The following is a 21,772-nucleotide window of genomic DNA, read 5'->3' as shown; positions in this document are numbered from 1 at the left end:
CGGATATGATTTTTCGCGAGAAATAAAGATAATAAAGCTTACTCATGTCAATTAAAGCAGTACAATAATTGACAAATTTAAACATTCTCTTCTCGTTTCTGTTTTACTTTCAGCTACTAGATTTTTCATTACTTACCACCATGGCATTGACACGACAGATTCCTAGAAGAACAGGAATCAGTTTGGTTTTCAAGCGTTTTTACGCTTTACCAAGCGAGCAAAAAAAGGTATGCAAATTGTTCAAATAATTGACTGTCTGGCAGTCTTTGATATTTTTAGTGAAAAAATTGTCTTTCAACCCCAGCTTCGAAAGCACATGGCGATACTGCAAAACTAATTACTAACAAGAATAGCTTCTTCAATCTTCGGTTTTTCAATATGACCCTGAGGTTGGCAAAATCTTAAAATTTGAAGAGAAACGACAAAAGGAGTCGATAGGTTTAATTGCCAGTGAAAACTTTACTTCCAAGGCCGTTATGGACGTCCTTGGTAGTGTGATGCAAAATAAGTATAGTGAAGGTTACCCAGGAGCCAGATATTATGGAGGTAATGAAATTATCGATCAGGCCGAGTCTTTATGTCAAAAGCGTGCCCTTGAAGCTTTTCATTTAAATCCGGAATTATGGGGTGTTAATGTACAACCTCATTCAGGTTCGCCTGCTAACCTTCAAGCTTATCAAGCTGTTATGAAACCCCATGATCGTTTGATGGGTTTGGATTTGCCTCATGGAGGGCACTTATCTCATGGATTTGCTACACCTCAGAAATCAATTTCCGCAGTCTCCACATATTTCTGTACTATGCCGTATGGTGTGAATCCCGAAACTGGTATTATTGATTATGACGGCTTGAGCAGATCTGCTAAGCAGTTCCGTCCCAAGGTGATTGTTGCAGGTGCAAGTGCGTATTCACGTTTAATTGATTATAAACGCATGCGTGAAATTGCCGATGAGTGTAATGCTTATTTGCTTTGTGATATGGCTCATATATCTGGTCTTGTTGCCGCCGGTGTCATTCCTTCTCCGTTTGAATATGCCGATATTGTTACTACCACAACCCATAAGTCTCTTCGTGGACCTCGAGGAGCTATGATTTTCTTCCGTCGTGGTCTTTGCAAACACGACAAGAAAGGCAACCCTGTTTATTATGAATTGGAAGACAAAATTAATTTTTCAGTCTTTCCTGGTCACCAGGGTGGTCCTCATAATCACACAATTACCGCTTTGGCTGTAGCCTTAGGTCAAGCAAAAACTCCTGAGTTTATTGAATATCAAAAGAATGTTGTCAAGAATGCTAAAGCAATGGCAGATGCATTTATCAAAAAAGGCTACAAATTGGTTTCCGGTGGTACAGAAACCCATTTAGTTCTTGTCGATTTGACCAACAAAGATATCGACGGAGCTAGGGTTGAGCGTGTTTTGGAGTTGATCAATATCTCAGCTAATAAGAACACTGTTCCTGGAGACAAGTCTGCACTTATTCCCCATGGTTTGCGTATAGGTACTCCAGCTTGTACTACACGGGGCTTTAATGAACAAGATTTTGTAAGAATTGTTGACCTTATTGACGAAGTTGTTCACCTAACTGTCAAGTTGAACAAACAAGCTAAGGATAATGGTAAGACCAAACTCAAAGAATTTAAAAGCTATGTTGGTGACGGAAGTCAAAATCCAGAAATATTCAAGTTGAAAGAACAAGTTCGTCAATGGGCTAGCAAGTTTGACTTTCCTATTTAAAATTGTAAGACTGTGTGGAAGTTGGTATTTTGAACAGATGAATTATAAATAATATAATGATATAGTAATTCATATTCGTTTTTATACTCTGTTAGCGATGTATAGTACTTTTAGTTGAACTTTAGCTAATCGTCAAAGAATCCCTACTTTACGAGCGTTTCGTTAGTGATTTTCTGCTGCAAATTATTGCTTTCTCTTTAAACAAAATGAATTATATCACACTAATGCTGGATAAACTGTAGAAGCCAGGAATGAGGGAATGCTGTATAAAAAGGTGAGAGGGTACCTTTCATGATAAGTCTTCGGTATTCGTGTAATTCAACATACTAGGCTAATTATATAAACCTCTTTGTCATAAGCAAGTGACACGAGGATAGAATAAGAGGGTGTGCTATGAAAGTGGAAGAGTACTCAACTTACCATCTTAAAAAATCATAAGGAGCAAACGTGAAAGTAACCTTGAAAGAAGGTAGGTAGAGAAGGAATCAAATCGAATTAGATGCAACGAGGAGTCCCGGAAAAAACTTAACAGCATTGAGAAGAAGATTTCTTCTTGTTCGTATCGTTCATAGTAGGAGTGATACTAAGAGTTTGACCACCCATGGGATGAACACCTTCATCACCACTTTCGAGAGATCTATTCGAAACAATTCTGAAGATTTCTAAAATCAATGTTAGTATTGAATAAGAAAAAGATTACAATCATTCCCATACCAGTCAAGACAGTTTGAAAAGCTTCTTCTACGTTGCTGGCATCCATGGCGGAAGTCTCTATAAATGACAAATTGTTTTCAGCTATTAACAAATTAGTAAACGAAAAAAAGAAAAACAATGAAACAGTGGTAGCCCAACTAGTTTCGGTTCGTCGGGGCTGACGACGCTAATTGGAAATTGAATGAATACATACCCGCAAAGGTTTGAGCCTCTTCAGTGGAAACAGCACGCAAATGGAGCAAATCTGTTTTGTTTCCAACAAGCATAATAACAATGTTGCTGTCAGCATGCTCACGCAATTCCTTTAGCCAGCGGCCAACGTTATCAAAGGATGATTGCTTGGTAATATCATAAACAATGAGAGCACCAACGGCACCACGATAATATGCAGACGTAATTGCACGGTAGCGTTCTTGACCGGCTGTATCCCAGATTTGGGCTTTGATTTTCTTGTTGTCTAATACGATGTTTCTAGTAGCAAATTCCACACCAATGGTACTCTTGCTTTCGATATTAAACTCATTTCTTGTGAAACGCATTAAAAGATTCGATTTACCGACTCCACTGTCACCAATCAATACAGTTTTGAACAAGTAATCATATTCGTCTTCTTGGCACATCGTTCGTTTTCTTCACTCAGTATCTACTTTCCTATTGTCAGCAAACCAATTTCCCTTCAACTTTTCTTCTTCACCTACCCTTTTTTCTCTTCGTTTCCGTCGCTTTATTAGCGGTAAATGTTTCTAGCAGATCGTAGTTTGTTGTAGTCAAGTCCTAAAGGACCCATTATTGACAGTTACCCACAATAATCCTTTATGCTGGTTCATATAGCGAATAGGAACGAATTTAAAACCAAAATTAAAAAAGGATTTTAGTTCTCATTAAATACTTTTGTGAAGCATACCTTATAGTGTGTTAGTGTTACTTAGTGAAGTATAGGGTATTATACTATTTTTGAAGATCCTCATAGTAAACAAACAATTCTCATGGGCAAGGCGTACTATGGAGACAAAAAAAAATCGTTGGTTTTGTAATTATACTGTAAGTAAAATGTAAGCTTATATGAATAAAAGCTAACTGGAATATGAATTTGATGCGATTGTTGTTTCGATTGTATAAAAACAAAACTTTTGCTCAACAACTTTTTGATACATTCAAAGCACGTTGCAAATTTATTTTCGAAGGGTTTCTAACTTGAGCTTAATGGTTTGAGAGTTTTTGATTACATACGTGGAGGAATACATACATTTTACATGTTTTGCTTTACCTTTGACACAGGATATTCATCAACCAGGTAACCATCATACAAAAGGCATCGTATTAAAGAGAATATGAACTATAAGATGCAGAAAAACAAACATTTGCAACCGAATTTCAAGATAAAAGTTTATGCCAAAAGTCTTATGGTTAGGAAGTATAAATAAAAAAGAAACTCAACGTACTCTCGGTGCTTTTGCTGCCTACTTCCTTAAAGGGTATTAGTTACATATAGTGCAAAAAGATTGTATCAAACAGATAGACAAAAAAGACGAGTAGTTGCCAATTTCACACATACAAGGTTTTTTCCTATGACTCATAAACTCCCAGCATCATGATTTTAAAAAAGGCGGGTACCAAGTCTTGTTTACAGTCAGTATTCTTGATCAGTTCAAAAGCTAAATGGATGTCCCAGGGTAGCTATGGAATCAAATGAGTCTACTCTTCTGAAGTAAAAGTCTTGTCATTGTAATTTCAAAAGGGTTTCCTATATTTAGAAGACAATTCCAAGGTACTGAAAAGAACTACTGCATCAGTACATACGATTCATTGTGTCACTTTCATTCCTTCAACAACACCGACCTGAAAGAGATTTCTCTCTATTACGAAAGAAGAAACAAATAACGCTCATGTATTCATGAGTATCATATATCGACTTTACCTTGTGCTCCTTAGCACTCACTGCTTTCTTTAGGTACCCCATTCAGCGAATCCTGGTGCCAAGACATAGATCCTTAACAAAATCCCTAGCTATCGGATTAGGCCGATGAAGACGCGTTTATAAAAGCAAGTTTGTTTCTATTGAAAATAAATTTGCACTCATTTATCCCGGATGCCTTACGAATAATCATTGAATTCATTCAAACGTTTTTGTCTCCGTATTTATTTTATATCACTTAATATTTTTAATCAGGATTATTACATCTTTTCTATTTCTATGGCTAATTCCAAAAAATCCACAAAGCGTCCTAAAAGCAAAAGGAATGTACAGCTAGACGTGTATGAAGTTGAGCGCATTCTCGCAGATCGCGTTAATATATCTGGTAAAAATGAGTACTACATTAAATGGGTTGGTTACGATTCACGCGATAATACTTGGGAGCCAGAGGAAAATCTCACTGGTGCCTCTATGGCTCTAAAAGACTGGCAAAAGAAAAAAGGCCTTATAGCAGCTGGCCTATTACAACCTTATACCTTTGAAGAAATTCAACAAAAAGAGTGGGAACAAAGGAAAAAGGGAGGAGTATATTCCCCAGATTTTAACTCGAACGCTAATGAACCTCTTACGCAACCTGCTGCAAAATCTAAAACAAAATCCAAAACGAGCCCGAAGTCTCCTCAAACAGCAGTATCACAAAAGAGGGTTACGAAACGCAGATGCTGTCCTCAAGTATCTGGTACGGAGTCAGGTAATGAGCAAGTTACAATTTGGTCATCCACTGAAAAGAAACAAAAATGTGCTGATCGAGATGATACCCCTTCATTTTGTCAAAGTGAATCCCTGTCGGATTCTCCTTCAATTTCCTGTATAAAGATTCCTGAAGTCAATGGCGATAACCCTTACTCTGGGGATTTCTCAATAGGATCTCCGACTCTGACTTCTTCTATAGGAACCATTTATGAAAAATCCGTAGGAGCAAATACATTTAATGCTTCTGTTAATGATTACTTATGGCCTAACTCTTTGGAACAAAAACCAACGTTCACCTCGATATCAAGCATGAAGAAAGCGGATCCTTCTGTGACTTCGCATACAATTATTATCAGCGATATTACGAAAAGTACTGCTGAGAAAGACATAGTTTCGTATTTTGCTTTTATCCCATCAAAGCTGGATGTACGGGTTTATAGAGGCCATAGTTCAGCTAGTGATGTAGCTTATGTCAAATTCGATTCAGCTGATTGTGCTCAAATCGCTTATGGAAAAGGACATCCAATTTGGCGTATTGCTCTGGCAAAGGACGATGTCTACGGTACACTATCAGATCCCTTGGAGAATAGAAAATACTTCAAAGCATCCTCATCTAAAAGACTGTCTAAAGAAAGCTCGAAGTCGAATTTCAAATTACAGAAAAGTAAGAGTACGTCTCCTAGAAAGCCAAAGAACGACCTGAAAGTTCCGGGTAGTAGGTGGACCACTGTCAATAATGTATGGCAAGAGATGCCTAAAACAGATGCGCTTGCTGAATAATTACATTGGCAAAAACCTGAAAATACAGAGAATGAATTATATTGCTTCTCATTGAAAACAAAATTTATACGAAAGTTTTTTTATGATGACTATAGCTATATATAAAGGAGCTACTGCCTTTACGTTGACTTTCCCGCAGTCTTGGTTGGTTTTTTATTTCCTATGCAATCATTTACCAAAAGACTAACCAACTGTTTCCTTCAGTAACAACTAGCTATTGGTGCGAATACATTGATGACTCTTGTCAGAGAAAAAGTCGCTGTGTCTAGAAATGGCAACATGAGTGTGAAAAGGAAAAGGTCATGGACGTAAGAAAATAGCAATGCTTGCTATGACATGGATACTAATGCACTGAATTTATGAATTTAACTATGAAAATATAATATCGAAGAACGATTCATTGAATTGACAGTATCTAACTGAATCTTTGTCAAAGCTATGGACCGTTAGGAGACAGAAGAAACCCCTTTAAAAGGCTCATGAGGAAACTCTTCGATGCTATTTGTCCATTGTTCGTTTGCCGAACAAGCAACTATTTAGAAGTTTTGCTAATCTTAACCTAGAAGCTTTACAAATCGGGCCATCTGAAACGATATGAGATGGTATTGAGTACATGACCGTGTAGCGGTTTGATGAATATCTTTTTCCTTCCTTGTTTCTCAATTTTTTTTTTATTTTTTTTTTAGTTTATTTTGGTTTTATCTGAATAAAACATGTATTTCTATATGATGATACAATAAACGTAATGAGTATCCAGTCCACTTGAATATAATTATAAAGAGCTGGCATACCTGTAGAGACTAAATCATCTACTTTTAGTTCCCTGCAGTGACCAACCAATTAGAACCTCAAACCATCGGGGAATTTAGTAGTTATTCTTTCATAATGTTTGGACCTTATGCATTTTCGTTTAAATTTTGTCAAAACTGGATTTGGAAGCGGCCAGCGGTTATGGCCTTGACTTCTATTGCTGCGGTTGGAACAGCAATGAAAACTCAAAAAGTACAATGTGAAAGCTTTGTGGAAAAATTGGCAACTCTTGCTGATGAATACAATTTAACAAAGGATGACAGCCGTAAAAGCATGTTTTTACTTGGATCGGGACCAAGGTATGTTTCATTTTTGGGGATTTACGTTTATGATGTTGAGCTTTATGTTCGGAAACAAGATTTTCGTTCCATTCAGAAAGTCCTGAATGAGCATGTGGACCACAATATGGGAGTGGAAATGAGCTTGAAGGAAGCTCAACTCGGAAGCCGTATCATTGAAGAACTCTTAAAACGGAAAATCCAATATGCAGTTCGAATTTTGCCTGCACGAAATACCAACTTTAAGCATTTAAAGGGTGGATTTACAAAAGCGATGCTTTTGCGCCAAAATCACAATGACGAACGTGAAGAGCGTATGATTCAAAGCTTCCGAAACACATTCCCTGGAACCGGAACTTGTCTTCGATCCACCAATCTCTCCATCACCTTGACGGATAAAGAAAAATTGCTATTTGAACACGAAGATCGTGAGATTGGCAGCATGCAGGATGAAGGGCTGAAACTTTCCAATCTGTTTCTTCAATCGTACCTTGTTGGAAACAAGGTAAACAGTGAACAAGCGCGTCAATCTATTTGTATGAGTTTACGACGAATCATGGATGGTTCTTTGAATGCCTAAAAGAGCGATGTTTTTAATGTACCAGATCCATACGCTAAAGATACATGAGTTTTAAGTATGATTCTCTGGATTTATTATCTTTCCTTTTTTTTCCAAATATGAATATGAATATAATTGATGTAGAATAAAATCTAAAACAAAAAAATATATAATTTCATTTCTTTACGTATTGCAAAATGTGTGGACTTCTAAAGAGCTGTCTATTTTTGCATAAAATGCGAACACAACTAGGTTCTAAAAAGCGAGAGTACGAAAGGAATCGTCAAGAGAATTGATTATTAGAAACCTTTTACAAATTTAAACAAATATTTGGATTGAATACAAAAATAAAAATGCTTCAGGTAGAAAAAGGATGCTGACAATTTGGGCAAGTTCTTCGTTTACAAATGTGCCCGTTCTCGACCATACAAATTTCGTTTTGAGACCTCCACCAAGGACATCTGTTAAAAGAAAGACAAATTTCTAACAATCTTCACAAAACGAAAAAGAAGCACTCTAAAATATTTAAAAACAATGTTCACATATGCTTTTTCCATCGTTGTTGTCTGTTAATAACTTTTTAGCGATGAAGAAGGACGCTGCACCGTATTCTACTGCTTCCCTTACATTGATGAGACACTGAAGTTGTCCTTTGCACGCCACTAGAGATATTGGATATAACTCAGGATTGAAAACGTAGTTGAATTACAAGATTGGGGACTAGATTGGATAGAATTGAAAGGCTTGATCTCGCTGGATGCCGATTTAGGATGCAACAATCGAGTCCTGCACCGATACTTCCGAATGCAACGCAGACGAGAGTAAATATGACGAACCAGCAAGATGGACAGAGAGGCGTGGAAACAAATACGGATGACTCGAAACCGAATTCACCTTCCCTTCCCAGTTGGATTCATGAAAAAACAAAAGCAGGAAAAGAACGAAAACGATTACCTCTTGCTTGCCAGTCATGTAGAAAAAAGAAAATTAAATGTTCAGGAGAACGTCCATCATGTGATCAATGCTTAAAACATAATACATCTTGCATTTACAAGTCGAATCCACGACGATCCCATTCAAGACATGAAGAGATTCACCATCATCAACAGTGGTATCTTCAGCAGCAGCAAAACCGTGCCGCTGCTGCTGCTACAGCAAATGCCTCTGGCTCTCACTCGCAAGAGTCGTTATCCGAACAAACTCCGTTAACTCAAATCGGTAGTCCTCGTGACTCGGCCCCTTCTTCGTCGTCTTCGTCTATAAATATGAATATACCGAAACAACGAAGTTCTCCGTCTTTGAATTCTCCTGCTACATATCCGTACATGTTGAATTCTCGGGTACCCGTTAGTAATCCACAAGTGTCAATGATGTCTGCTTCACTTTCTAAGAATCTTGTTCTCGACCAAAATGATTCAAATTCGGCTTCACCCGAATCAACTTCCAATCCCATCTCTAGTAATAATGTTTACCCTTCTGAAGTTATGTATGTCCCTTCCGCTACGAATCCTTCTGTTCCAAAAAGCCAGAGTTTTTCTGGCAACATGCCTTCAGACGTCAGTTCCGTTTTACCTATTGCTCCTACAAACACCTCCAACTCAACTCCTGTTTCTGTTGCCGCTCCAGTTCCCCTTAGTCCCGCAGTCCAATACCAATCGCAGCAACCAACAAGAATCCCTGTTACGCCTGCGGCTACATCTATTCCTCCTCCAGATCCTTTACCGTATGTTCCTTCTCATCCTACTGCCACCGACAATTCATTGTTTCCTGTAAATACAATTCCGTCGCTTTCCGCTGGTGAGTATCCTCTCTACTCTAGTTATGGCGGATATTCTCCAAAACCTCAGTTTCCCTTTTTTGACAACAAAGCAGGCAACTCATTTCCATCCTCAACGTATTCAGATGTGTCCAACATGACGCAACCTGTTGCAATAAGCAATTACACTCTCAATACAAAGTCCTCTAATGAAAAAGATGAAAGCGAACGAGAAGCGGCTCTCATTGACGGTAAATTGCCTGATCCTCTGGCTAGTCTCACCATGCCATCCACTCCAGTGACGGAACTGCCACCTTTGGAATTACGAATCCACTTGGCTGAGGTATTCTTTCATTGTTGTCATGGTCAAGCTTATAATTTATTTCACCGACCCACTTTTTTTGAATCTCTAAATAATAATACAATTCCTTTGGTACTTGTTTATGCTATTTGCGCCGTTTCCGCGCGCTTCTCCTCACGTATGCATGATCAGTATTCTCCTCCCTATATGGCCGGTGAACAATTTGCTAGAGAGGCTCGTCGACTAGCGTTAGACAATTTTGATAGACCTGATCTGTCACTGGTTGCAGCCCTCCTGTTGTTGTCTTTGCATGATTCTGGGACGGGGGAGAACGGCAAAAGTTGGATGTACGGTGGCATGGCCCTTCGCATGGCCGCTGCATTGCAACTTAATTGTGAGCAAGGAAGCAATCCACTGGATCTTGATAATATTGACTCTGGTCCTCGGATCTCCTTTCTTGAGCGTGAACTTAGACGTCGTACCTTTTGGTCATGCTTTTTGATGGACAGATGTATTTCTTCTCATGAGCATTTGCAGTTTTTGGATGAAAACGACATTGGGATACAACTTCCTGTACACGAGTTGTTATTTACCAAACAAATTGCTGGAGTTACTCAGACTCTGGATGGAAGAATTTTGGAAGGTGTACCGAGTATTGTAATTCCTTCGGATACTACGGAAAACATGGGTGTAGCTGCTTACATTGTCAAGATTATAGCAATCTGGGGAAGAGCTGTCAAGTATTTCAAGCACGATGGTCGACGAAGGGATCCTCATCCATACTGGCATAGAAATTCCGATTTCACTCAAATAAGTGAGGCTCTTTATAAATGGGCTGATGGACTTCCTCAAAGATTGAGGTACTCTGTGGTAGGATTGGAAAATCATCTATCTATACAACAAGGTGCTCAGTATGCATTTCTTCATTTAGCTTATCACTACACGTTGATGTGGCTTTTCCGTTCCATTGGCGAGTCCGAAAACAATCAGTTGTCGAGAACATCAAGCACGGTATCTTTGACAGGAAATACTATTTTTTTCTCGCCAGTGTGGCACAATCCTCATGAGTCTCATAATAGTGAATTTCAAGCTGAACAAAAGCCAGAAAGCCATGTCAATAGTGCAGCAAGGCGTTTACATAAAGCTGCACGCGAAATGTGTTTACGGTGTGCTAATGCAATATCAATGATTGTTGATGATTGTAGGAAACACAATGTAATTTTGACTTCCCCTTTTATTGCTTCAGGTGTTTATACAGCTTTTTGTATTCAAACTGAAGCTGCTTTCGGTTTGAATGTATTGGCGGCATCTACGGCTAGGCATAATTTGGAAATTGATTTGAGATTAATGTTGGAAATGAAAAATTATTGGGGCTCTATCGGAGCTTTGTGCGAAAGAATGTCTGAAATTTGGGCTGACTGGGTACAACGTACATCCTCTGGTTCTACTGCTAATGACACTGTTGCAAATGAGCCTATTGATGAAGAAAAAATGTTAGATTTGGAGAAGCATTTTATGTATATAGCTGAGTCTCCAATGGTTGCCAATCATAACGTTCAAGAAACTTATTCTTCGGATTTGATGTCTCACTTTGGATTACCGAAGAATGCTGATTGGAATCAGTGGAATGGTCTTTGGCCATCGGATGATTTACGAAACTATCAAGAATCAACTATTGATAGTCTGGTAGCATACGCTACCGGAAACCCTGGGTGGAATGTCTCTTTTGCTGGTTAAAAATTTGTTTTACTTTCAGTAGTATCAGCGTGTTAATCCCCATTTTGCTATTTTAAAGAATGGGACGCTCCGGTTTTGGCGATCGGTTGTCCTTTTTTAAGAAAACTGCACATATTAAACGGATACGGTGAAAAATTACTAAGTACTTATACCTTCTTTATGTTCGGATTTCAAAACATTCCGATGCATCAATAACTCTATTTGTTCGTTGACTTTTGTTTATTATTTTTTTTTGGTTGTCATTATGGTTTTGTAAGTCTTGACTTTTAATATGTACATAATCCTAGGTTTGGGTGGTCAATAGGACAGCAATATTTGGTATTTAAGTTTGAAAATGTATGTTTTATAAAGTTCTTTAAGAAGCGTTTATTATTTGTTATTGTTCTGATCATGACTAGTTCAGAAATAGTTCAAAACCGTAGATCTTGAGTGTTTACGATTTATTATAAAAGCAATTAATTTATTCATTTCGCTCTATGTACATCATTTGGTAAAGGGAACGTTTCTCTGGGTGGAAGAAAAAATGGTAAAAAACAGTCACGAGTGGGTAGTGCAGGTCGAAACTTTTCTTAGTGACAACAAACTTCCATCTTGCTCATTTCGTAGGAAGCCAAAAAAACAACAATGGGTGCTTACAAGTATTTGGAAGAGCTTTCTAAGAAGAAGCAGTCTGATGTGAACTTGTTCTTGTCTCGTGTTCGCGCTTGGGAATACCGTCAAATGAACGTTGTTCACCGCGCTAGCCGCCCTTCTCGTCCTGACAAGGCTCGTCGTTTGGGCTACAAGGCCAAGCAAGGCTACGTTGTCTACCGCATCCGTGTTCGTCGCGGTGGCCGTAAGCGCCCTATTCCTAAGGGTCAAGTCTACGGTAAGCCCGTCCACCAGGGTGTTAACCACCTCAAGTACCAACGCTCTCTCCGCTGCACTGCTGAAGAGCGTGTCGGCCGTCGTTGCGCTAACTTGCGTGTCCTCAACTCTTACTGGGTTAACCAAGACGCTACCTACAAGTTCTACGAAGTTATCTGCGTCGACCCCTCTCACAAGGCCGTCCGCCGTGATCCTCGCATTAACTGGATCTGCAACGCTGTTCACAAGCACCGTGAGGCTCGTGGTCTTACCTCTATTGGTAAGAAGTCTCGTGGTATCGCCAAGGGTCACCGTTTCAACAACTCTCCCCAATATGCCACCTGGCTCCGTCACAACACCTTGTCTCTTCGCAGATACCGTTAAGGTGGGTGATTTTGTCTTTGTATTTTCTGGCTTAGAGAAATGGTACAATCCAAAGTTTCAGGTTCAATTGGAAAAGTTTTATGAGACAGTAGAGAAGTACAAGATTGCTGTATAGCTTATTCTTCAACTTGTAGATTTTGTAAAAGACCTAGCAAAACCAAAGCCCAGCATATTTTATGTTGTCAGGGATTATTTTTGGGCAATTTTCATCTGAGTAGATGTGAGACATGGTAATGGAGTTTCAGCTGTCTTTAAAGACAATCGAAGTTTTGTTGTTCGTTGAGAGAAGCTGCTGACAGAAACTTGTTTGCCAGAAAATAATTAAATACGAGTATATTGTAGAAATGCTAGTGTGGGAAATATCATTTTATTATTTGCAAATGCACATGTTAAAAGACTTGGTATCCCAGCTTGTAAATTCGGATTTATTGGTTTTTCGGTTTCTGTTGGCAATTCTTCCAATCGCTTATTGTTTTTTAGAATAGAATTCAATGATACATTTACTCATTCTCTCTCTCTGTCTGCCTCTCCTTTTGTCTTTTTGTAGTGAAAACATTTGGAATATTTCAAGCCAACTCCATTAAAAAAATTGGTCTAGCAAAAAAGCCTTTTGAACGCACAGAGCAATTATAAAAAAAAGAAAAAGAAAAAAAGAAAAAAAAAATAAGAGCATGCTTCATAAATTTTTTTTATTTAACAAAAATATGTAAATAAACAAACAAATTTACAATAAATCACAAGTACCCTCATATTGCAAATTGCCTCAAATGTCTTGAGGTTCGTAAAGACACAGTAAAATTTATAAGAAAACGTTAAGCATCGGTAAAGTACCTTAATAAGACGAAGCCTAGAAAACTCTATAATAAGGGTTGGCGTCACGCCATTGCTGTAGTTGCGTATGCCGACTTCTATAGGACTCCGAACCTGTCTTTCGCAATTACCGCAATTCCACCTGAGTTGAGATATTTGAATTGAAACAAGCTCAATTTTTAGGGAAACATATATTGTGTTTTTTTGTCTAAGAAATCGGTTAAAGCGGTTGAATTAGTAGGTTTGCTTCACATTTGAGGATTTTCTGGAACCCTTCTCCTAAACTTCAGTGTTCTACGATTGTTTTTGCCGCCAAGCCTACTTTTATATCAGTAGGTGCTGTTGAGGTGTAAATGTGATTGAATTGTACTCTTTTCAGAAAATTTGAGTGCTGTTGCATTTGTTTCGGCATATAGTCGTGCATTATTATTACCTACTACCAATACTACGAAAATCCTTACTGCCCGCTTTACTTGTATATAGTTACACGCGTTTTTACAAGTTATAAGGTTACTGCTTGTTTGTGAAAATACTCACTGAACGCGTTGTGCTATATTTCTTTGGATCCGTTATCTGATAATTTTCAAATTAATTTATCCCGTTCGTTCACTTCCCGGATATCTTTTGTGTCTAAAAGGAGATAAATTTGATTTAGTATCATTTACTTCTTTCTTCCGTTGTGATTTATTTAACATTTTCTTCTATTTTCATTGCATCGCTTTAGACTTTTATTTTTCTGTTGTATTCTTTCTTCTCTTATACCGCTTTAGATTTTTTTATTTCTCTTATTCGCTCGTGTTCGAAACTCATCAATTGTTCTTTTCTAATTGCCTATCTAATATTGCTTACGATCATTCATCATGTCTACTAATACCGAAAGCTTGCCTGTTTTATACTCCTCATTGTATTCAAAGGAAGATGTTCCTGATTCTATTGCCGCTATCTCTAATCAAAATGCGTCTTTGGAGATGAACATGTCAAAAAAACGAGGACCCATTGTAGATAAAGTGAGTGTCGAACGATCATCGTCCGATGAAAACCAATATTTTCCAGATTTAGAAGACGATATTTCAGAAGAAAAGCCCAAAAAGTATGGTCGAAAGTTGGGTGAGAATGAACCCCAGTCCAAGAGAAAAGCCCAGAATCGGGCTGCACAACGTGCTTTTCGCAAAAGAAAGGAAGACCATTTGAAGACTTTAGAAACTCAGGTGGTTAGCCTTCAGCAGCTCAACTCAACGACAAACGTAGAGAATGACGAATTGAAGAGGCGAGTTAAGCAATTGGAAGATGAACTTGTTAATACGAGGAAGGGTTCTTTTACTTTTGAAATGAATATGCAGCATCGAGACCCTGCTGTTCTTTCTGCCCCTAACAACATGTATGCTCCTGCTGCAGACCAATATGAAAGTAGTGCATATGATACTACGCCACTAACTCAAAACAACTCAAATTCTTCTTCAAATCAGGATTCAACGTCAGCGAAAAGTAATCAGTATGGAGTTCCTGGATTGGTAGAATCTAATAGTTCAATGCGAGGCACCTTGTCTCCTGAAACTCCGGTTTCTTCCGACTCTCCTCAACAGCAGTTGCAGCCACATGAACGTAAACGGAATTCTGCTTCACTGTCACCATATCAAGATGATTTTTTCATCCATCATAACCCTTCTATGGATGGAAAGCAGTTTTGCCAAAAGTTGTCTTCAGCATGTGGTTCCATTGCTTGTTCCATGTTAACTAATAATACACCTCATCGTGCCAGTGTTGATATTCTTGGCGATGTGGGTCAAAAAGATGGTCCTCTGGATTTCGTTGAGACTTCAACGGATCCAAAATCTTTAGGTTCTAAGAAGCCAGCCTTGAAGCCATTCTCCAAATCTTGGTATCCTGATGAAACGTCGAAATTTGAAGCATCCAAAAATATGGCGGAACTGGCTGGTAATGATTTACCTGATTATGACACTATTTTTGAGCCAAACAGCAACATTAATAATGCTCAAAATTATGAAGGGGATGCTGTGGCAGACTTGTTCTCTACCTGGAGAGAACCCACTGAAAACCTGGATAAAGACTATTTTAATGACGAGGGCGATACGGATAGCATGTTTCGGACATATTTTAGGGATGTTGATGAGGATCAGGGTGATGACTTTCCAATTTTTGGCGTTGGAGATAACACGCTTAATTCCTTGAACTTTTTTAATGAACAAAAAGCATTCGCTAACCAAGGGGATATTAAGAAGGATGTTTCTGTCGACTTGCGTAGCGTGCCTCCTGAATACACTAACATTGATTTATCTTATATTTCTCATGCTGCTGCCTCTGATGGAGGCAAGGTACAAGATAAACAACCTAGTAACGGTACAGCCCAGGATGGCGAAGTTAATGCAGAAGATGAAGTTGTTCCATTTAAGGAAGAGAATTATATTAAGTGTCCCGAAATTTGGTCGAAGATAATGAGTCATCCGAACTTTTCGCAAATCGACATTGATGATTTATGTAGCAAGCTGAAACAAAAGGCAAAATGCTCAGCTTCAGGTGTTGTGCTTGATCAACAAGAGGTGGATCAGACATTAGGGAAGCTTTAAATACTTTACTGATGAAGAAGCTAGGGTTTCAACGTTTTCAATAAGGTTATGAAGCGAGGGGTCAACGAAAATATAGTTTCTTTATGTTATACTTGAGAAAATTTGTCGGTAGAAACTGACATACCTTTTTGTTCTGTTTGCTAATTAATGTTAGCCTTACAATGGACGCTTGTCTATTTTCTATTAGATTTGTTTTTAAGATTTGTTTAATTAATAATAATTGTGCTAGAGGGGCTTTTGATTTGATTAGAATATTTCTCTTAGGATTGAAAGGAAAAGTTCAAACTCTTCAATGAATGTTTTTATAAGGGTCGGAGTGAGATAGCCGGAGAGAAAAAAGTAGAGTCTGATATAAATAGTAATTTATCACAAGCAAACCAAGGGCGAAGGACAAAAGCACTGTTACAGAGACTTAACATTATTTATCTATTAACGTACGAAATATACATATCATTATGCTTTGTACGAGGCAAACTCAACAAGTACTGCAGCGAGGTACATAAACCGTCAGCGTAACTACGACAAAGTAGAAGAATGATTAGAAGTTTTCGTGACTATTCATAAACGCAATGGCTTCTTCCTCAAATGCTGTTGAAGATCGACTGAGTAAAAAGTTAGAGTCCCTTCACACAGGAGAAGAAACAAATCATCTACAAGAAAAAGTCAATGAAATTATCAGCAGCTATAACGAAAAAGAAAATCGAAAAGGTTGGTAATTAATTCTTTCCAATTAGACTTGAATTAACTGGTTTCTTCAGTGAATTTACGATTCAAGGCCATTGGAAGAACTCCTTTGCTTCGTAAAAACGTATTTGCTATTAATGCAAGTCATCGCTTTGACAAAGTCATTAGGTTCTTAAAAAAGGAGCTCAGTTTACAACCTGATTCATCCTTGGTAAGTTCCCTTTTATTTAGTACGGTGCCTAACTTTTCGGATCTAGTTACTCTATGTGAACTACTGTTTTGCTCCTGCTCCTGATGAAATTATTGGCAATTTATATGATAACTTTAGTATTGACGGATATCTTCTCATTTATTATTGTGTGAATGTCGCTTTTGGATAATCCTACTGCTCTACGTCTACTTTCCTATTTCTTTGATACAACTTATGAGTATTCTTATTCTTACATTATTAAAATGAACAGTATGTGACAACCTTAATCAAATAAATATTCCTTGCGCAAAGAAACGATATTTATATGCAGATAAAAAACCTACGTTATCAATAGTAGTTTATTATACTGAAATAGATATCTATTTGAAAAACTTTTCATATTTACGTCGAGAAACATCACATTCTAGCCAAAAAACATCCTTAAATCCGTATATCTTTCTCTCTTTCGGTCTTTAGGGTGATACTGCTTCTGAAAAATCTTTTTTTTCTTTTTCAATTGAATTGTCTTCAGTTTCCGTTTTTACTGGTTCCTTCGAAGATTGAGTATCCAACTCAGCATCTAAACCAGCAGCCGCTGTAAGGGTATCCATCGCTGACGGTGCTTTTGAAGAATTCCTAGTAGTCCGTCGGCTTGTTCTTTGTGGTTTAGCACCGCTATTGGAACGCAATGCTCTCTTGGGAGCTTTAGGCTTTGGCTTTTCCTCTTCCTCCTCTATTTCCTCTTCCCCGACTGTTCCATCAGGCGAGGCTTCTCCTTCTCCTTCTCCTTCACCTTCTGTATTGTCATCATCTTGTGTCTGCTTCTTTCCACGATTTTTGTTTTTGGATGCAACGGAATCATCCAAAGTAGTTTGTCGTCCAGAAGTTTTAGTGCCGCTGTTTTTACGAGTATATTTCCGCTTCGTCGCTTGATCTGACTTTGTCTTAAAGAGGTCAGGATGCTCCCGGACAACACTTAATAAATACTCTCCTCGGCGTACTAAATGTACCGCGCTTGGGACATTTCTAGAATCTTTCTCATTTTTAGCTTCTTCTAAAAATATTTTGTTCTGCAGTCCTAGATCAGAATCCATTTTAATTGCCTGCCACGATCCAAATCCATGTCGGTCAATACCAGCAAGCAACATAGAATCTTCCTTTATACCCCATGTACAATTCCAGCTATGGACACTTCGAATAGGATAGCCAATACGTTGCTTTAGCGGGTCTAAACCCTTATACGCTCGATGCAAATAGGTCAAGTCTTTTACTCTCTGGGTAATCGTTTCCGCATTGATGTGTTTTACCCCTCGGTATTCAATCAAAATTGCTTTACGAGGTTGTTTGTTTTTTATATCCTCCGCTTCAACTTGTTCAACAGCCTTCTCACATGACTTCACGATGTCAGATGAAACTTGCAAAATTCGTTTGGGATCAGTAGCTTCCAATTCTGCCTCTTTCACGATGTCAGTAAATCGTTCTTCGACTAAACCAAATTTGATCATGGCACGATAGAGTTGACGAACTTCCTTCTCCCGTATTGCTTCTTCTCGACGTTGTTGACGCTTCGTGATGGACTTGGTAGTTCGTTTTGACGCACGAGAAGTTTGCTCTTCTTCAGCTTCTCGCATCTCTTCTTCTCTTCGTTCGCGTTCTTCTTCTTCGGCTCTTTGAGCAGCTAATACTCGTTCTTCTTCTTCAATTCTCTCCAAGTCATCCTCGGGTATAATGTCATCCCATTTGAGATCGTCAGCTTTATAGTCGGTAACTTCAAATTGCTTTAAAAACTCTTCGCCTCCCATGCTAGCTCCACCGACATCATTGGACGAATCGTGATCTTCAGCATGACTTAGGATATCGTCTAGATTCATGTTTTCTAATTTTCTCTGGTTTTCATTCGCTTTAAACATGTTCGATGCACCAAACTTCAAAATAGCACTAAGTTCTTCAGCACTATACTTATCATTTTTAGACGTTTTCGGCTTCTCAGTGACACCTAAAGAAATGATAGCATATTCCAAAATCATTTTCCTTCTAGCACGCTCCAAAATATCTTCTTCAACTGTGTCTCTAGACAAAAAGCGATAAACATTTACATGGTTTTTTTGCCCAATTCTATGAGCACGTGCCATTGCTTGAAGATCCGCTTGAGGATTCCAATCAGAATCAAAAATAATAACCGTATCTGCAGTACTTAAATTTATACCTAGACCACCTGCTCTAGTACTCAATAAAAAAACAAAATCAGGACTATCAGGCGCGTTGAAATGATCAATCGATACTCTTCGTACAGATGCAGGAATTGTTCCATCAAGACGTTGATAGTTATAACCTCGTAGAGACATGTACTCTGCTAAGATATTTAACATTTTAACCATTTGGCTAAAAATTAAAACACGATGACCATCTCGTTTAAGTCTTTGTAATAATTTATCCAACAAAACCATTTTTCCACTATTCATAATTATACCACGAAGGGTATCTTCTCTTGTCATTTTTCTGCCAGTCATCCATTTCTCTTCCGTTCCTGGAAACAGATAGGGATGGTTGGAGGTTTTCTTGAGCTCAACGACAATATTCAATAAAGATAGCTGGTTTCTTCCATCAGTACTACCAATAAGAGCACGATAGTTTTTTGTAATAATATTTTTGTACCACTGAGTTTGCATGTCTGATAATTCGACCCGCAGGATACGTTCTGATTTTGATGGCAGCGACTTTTCCACATCTTTTTTTAATCGTCGGAGAATAAATGGTTGCAGTCTTTGTTGAAGATCGCGAATATCACGTTCCTGGTCCTCATTAGGCTGATCGAAATTTAGTTCTTCTTTGATATAAAATTTACCAGGCATTAGGAAATTAACCAAGGATGCCAGCTCCTTTAAATTATTTTGCAACGGAGTGCCAGTAATTAAGAGTCTATCGGAAGTTTTGAATTGGGAGAGAGTTTCGTAAAGCGAAGATCCGCTATTTTTTAAACGATGAGCTTCATCAATTGCAAGATATTGCCATCGAAAGTTATTGAGCTCATTTTTATCTTTTAAAATGTACTCGTAAGTTGTCAAAAGGACGTTAAACTTGAGCTTTCGATTATTGGAAGACATGAAAAATTCGTGCTCTCGAATATTTGTTCGAGATTCGGTATTTCCAGTGTAGCAAATACAGTTTAAATCTGGAGTCCAATTTGTTAAGGTTTCTTGCCAAGCTGGTACTGTGGAAAGTGGAACAACGATTAAAAAAGGCCCATGTTGCCTTAAGGAATGAACTAGATAGGAAAGAAAACAAACGGCTTGGACAGTTTTACCCAAACCCATTTCATCAGCCAAAATACCGTTTTCATTCTTGTGCCATAAATAAGCCATCCAATTAATTCCTGTTAATTGGAAATCCCTAATCTCTCCTCCTTTAATATAGGAGGGTTGCTTTTCTAATTTACGGTAAGGAGGCCTTGTATTATAAAATACACCTTTGTTTGGCAAATATGGGCTGTTTTCTCTTTGGAGAAATTGAAACACTTCATTGGGAGCCATACTGTAGATTAAATTACCATCTTCCCAAGTACAATTATCATAAGGCAGCTGTCTCCATTTGACAAAATATTCTGTTTTGCCCTCTTCATTAGGTTCAGAGGCTACAATCCGTTCAACAATTTTGTATTCCTCGTATACCATATTCTTTCGCTCCCGATCAATGTTAAGTGCCTCCAAATCCTCGTATGTAGTTGATGGATCTTCCCGAATTTCACGGTCATAGATTATGTTTTGTTTTATATAGTTATCAACTTTCTTAAAACCACGAACAGAAGTAGCCGAGGCATAATCTTCCCATGTGTTGTGCAGATGAGACAACTCTTGCCATTTTATAAGGTATTGATAACTTTTCTTGGGATCATCGTCCTCAGCATCTTCGCGCTTACGATGATTCAAAACAAAATCGATGGCAGGATCGTACTCTTCTTCAACTTCTTCCTCCATTTCTTCATCTTCTTCGTTATCCAAATCCCCGTAGAGATTCTGCTCATTATAGTTTACTCCGCCCTTTGAGGATCGAGCGGAAGTTCGAACTTCAGTAGGAACATAACTAGTTCTATGCTGGCGGTCATAAGCATCAGCCTCATCTTCACTTTCTTCAGATGACTTTCTTTGTACCGGTGCCACCCTGCTTCTCCTCTTTTTAGAGCTAGGAATCTCTTGTTCGTCAAAATCAAAGAAAGACTGCTCTGGATAAACAGAACGTTTCACACGTCCTGAACGTCTAGTACCATCAACCTTAAGTTCATCGAAGCTGGCAGAGTCTTCGACGTGAGGCGTCGACAAGGCTGAAGATACCACAGTGCTGTCGGCTGTGCTGGTAACATTTTCAGTATCAGCATAGGAAGTTAAAGAAGTCTGAGAAGGGTGTGAAGATGAATTGCTTAAATAATTAGGGCCTTCAGTAGACAGAACAGGCAATTCTATGGAAGGTTGCATATGAGGTTGCGCTACACCTGCGACTTGCGTCTTTACTATATCATTAGACTCCTCAATACCATTGGTCTGATTTGAGCTCATGATTTCCCTTGCACCCAGCGTATGGCAAGACTGATTTAAGGGCGCCCAGAAGACTAACTGTTCCTCTTGTAAATTTCGATTTCAATGTCTTAATAAACCTCAAAGGGTTTTCCTTTTTCTTTTTACTGAGATACACCAAGAAAACCAGAGGAAACCTCGGTGTAGGCTAGTTCAAGCAGTGGTATGTTGTTTGCTTGTATTTGTTGCGCTGTCGGCAGAATCCCACTAGTATGCAAAAAAGTTTAACCAGCAATTCAGGTCATTTTGGCGTGTTTAGGTGTTCTAATTACTTCAAAACACTTTTAGAGATGAAACATGGCTATTTTATAGCTTCTATTTTTGGTTTTCCCTTTAACCTAAACCTACCTTTATAGGCCCATGAAC

At 38.4% G+C, this 21,772-nt stretch overlaps 9 protein-coding genes across 9 annotated transcripts; 7 read left to right on the top strand and 2 right to left on the bottom strand.

The window, feature by feature from the left end:
* Positions 1–140: 140 nt before the first annotated feature.
* On the top strand, positions 141–1,736 carry shm2 (serine hydroxymethyltransferase Shm2; the record flags this gene model as incomplete). The annotated part of the gene is made up of 2 exons (XM_056181533.1): positions 141–227; positions 354–1,736. 2 exons carry the CDS (start codon positions 141–143, stop codon positions 1,734–1,736), a joined length of 1,470 nt encoding a protein of 489 aa, XP_056038868.1.
* Positions 1,737–2,261: 525 nt separating this feature from the next.
* On the bottom strand, positions 2,262–3,070 carry ypt3 (Rab11 family GTPase Ypt3; the record flags this gene model as incomplete). The annotated part of the gene is made up of 3 exons (XM_056181532.1): positions 2,262–2,398; positions 2,451–2,531; positions 2,644–3,070. 3 exons carry the CDS (start codon positions 3,068–3,070, stop codon positions 2,262–2,264), a joined length of 645 nt encoding a protein of 214 aa, XP_056038867.1.
* Positions 3,071–4,644: 1,574 nt separating this feature from the next.
* On the top strand, positions 4,645–5,898 carry SOMG_02740 (chromodomain protein Chp1; the record flags this gene model as incomplete). The annotated part of the gene is made up of 1 exon (XM_056181531.1): positions 4,645–5,898. One exon carries the CDS (start codon positions 4,645–4,647, stop codon positions 5,896–5,898), a length of 1,254 nt encoding a protein of 417 aa, XP_056038866.1.
* Positions 5,899–6,783: 885 nt separating this feature from the next.
* SOMG_02739 (chalcone related protein family) lies at positions 6,784–7,566 on the top strand (the record flags this gene model as incomplete). The annotated part of the gene is made up of 1 exon (XM_056181530.1): positions 6,784–7,566. One exon carries the CDS (start codon positions 6,784–6,786, stop codon positions 7,564–7,566), a length of 783 nt encoding a protein of 260 aa, XP_056038246.1.
* A 749-nt stretch (positions 7,567–8,315) lies between these two features.
* On the top strand, positions 8,316–11,339 carry SOMG_02738 (DNA-binding transcription factor, zf-fungal binuclear cluster type; the record flags this gene model as incomplete). The annotated part of the gene is made up of 1 exon (XM_056181529.1): positions 8,316–11,339. The coding sequence occupies one exon, from the start codon at positions 8,316–8,318 to the stop codon at positions 11,337–11,339; it is 3,024 nt and encodes a 1,007-aa protein (XP_056038247.1).
* A 624-nt stretch (positions 11,340–11,963) lies between these two features.
* Positions 11,964–12,569, top strand: rpl1502 (60S ribosomal protein L15; the record flags this gene model as incomplete). The annotated part of the gene is made up of 1 exon (XM_056181528.1): positions 11,964–12,569. The coding sequence occupies one exon, from the start codon at positions 11,964–11,966 to the stop codon at positions 12,567–12,569; it is 606 nt and encodes a 201-aa protein (XP_056038537.1).
* A 1,670-nt stretch (positions 12,570–14,239) lies between these two features.
* pap1 (DNA-binding transcription factor, oxidative stress-responsive Pap1/Caf3) lies at positions 14,240–15,964 on the top strand (the record flags this gene model as incomplete). The annotated part of the gene is made up of 1 exon (XM_056181527.1): positions 14,240–15,964. The coding sequence occupies one exon, from the start codon at positions 14,240–14,242 to the stop codon at positions 15,962–15,964; it is 1,725 nt and encodes a 574-aa protein (XP_056038538.1).
* A 569-nt stretch (positions 15,965–16,533) lies between these two features.
* atg12 (autophagy associated ubiquitin-like protein modifier Atg12) lies at positions 16,534–17,028 on the top strand (the record flags this gene model as incomplete). Its single annotated transcript, XM_056181526.1, has 3 exons — positions 16,534–16,672; positions 16,723–16,859; positions 16,906–17,028. The coding sequence occupies 3 exons, from the start codon at positions 16,534–16,536 to the stop codon at positions 17,026–17,028; spliced, it is 399 nt and encodes a 132-aa protein (XP_056038533.1).
* Positions 17,029–17,311: 283 nt separating this feature from the next.
* Positions 17,312–21,388, bottom strand: hrp1 (CENP-A chaperone, CHD family Hrp1; the record flags this gene model as incomplete). Its single annotated transcript, XM_056181525.1, has 1 exon — positions 17,312–21,388. One exon carries the CDS (start codon positions 21,386–21,388, stop codon positions 17,312–17,314), a length of 4,077 nt encoding a protein of 1,358 aa, XP_056038536.1.
* Between the last annotated feature and the right edge of the window lie 384 nt (positions 21,389–21,772).

Source organism: Schizosaccharomyces osmophilus, chromosome 2 (assembly GCF_027921745.1).
Source record: "Schizosaccharomyces osmophilus chromosome 2, complete sequence".
NCBI lineage: Eukaryota > Fungi > Ascomycota > Schizosaccharomycetes > Schizosaccharomycetales > Schizosaccharomycetaceae > Schizosaccharomyces > Schizosaccharomyces osmophilus.
Note: the sequence above shows the minus strand (reverse complement) of the source record. Positions and strands in the feature narration are given on the sequence as shown.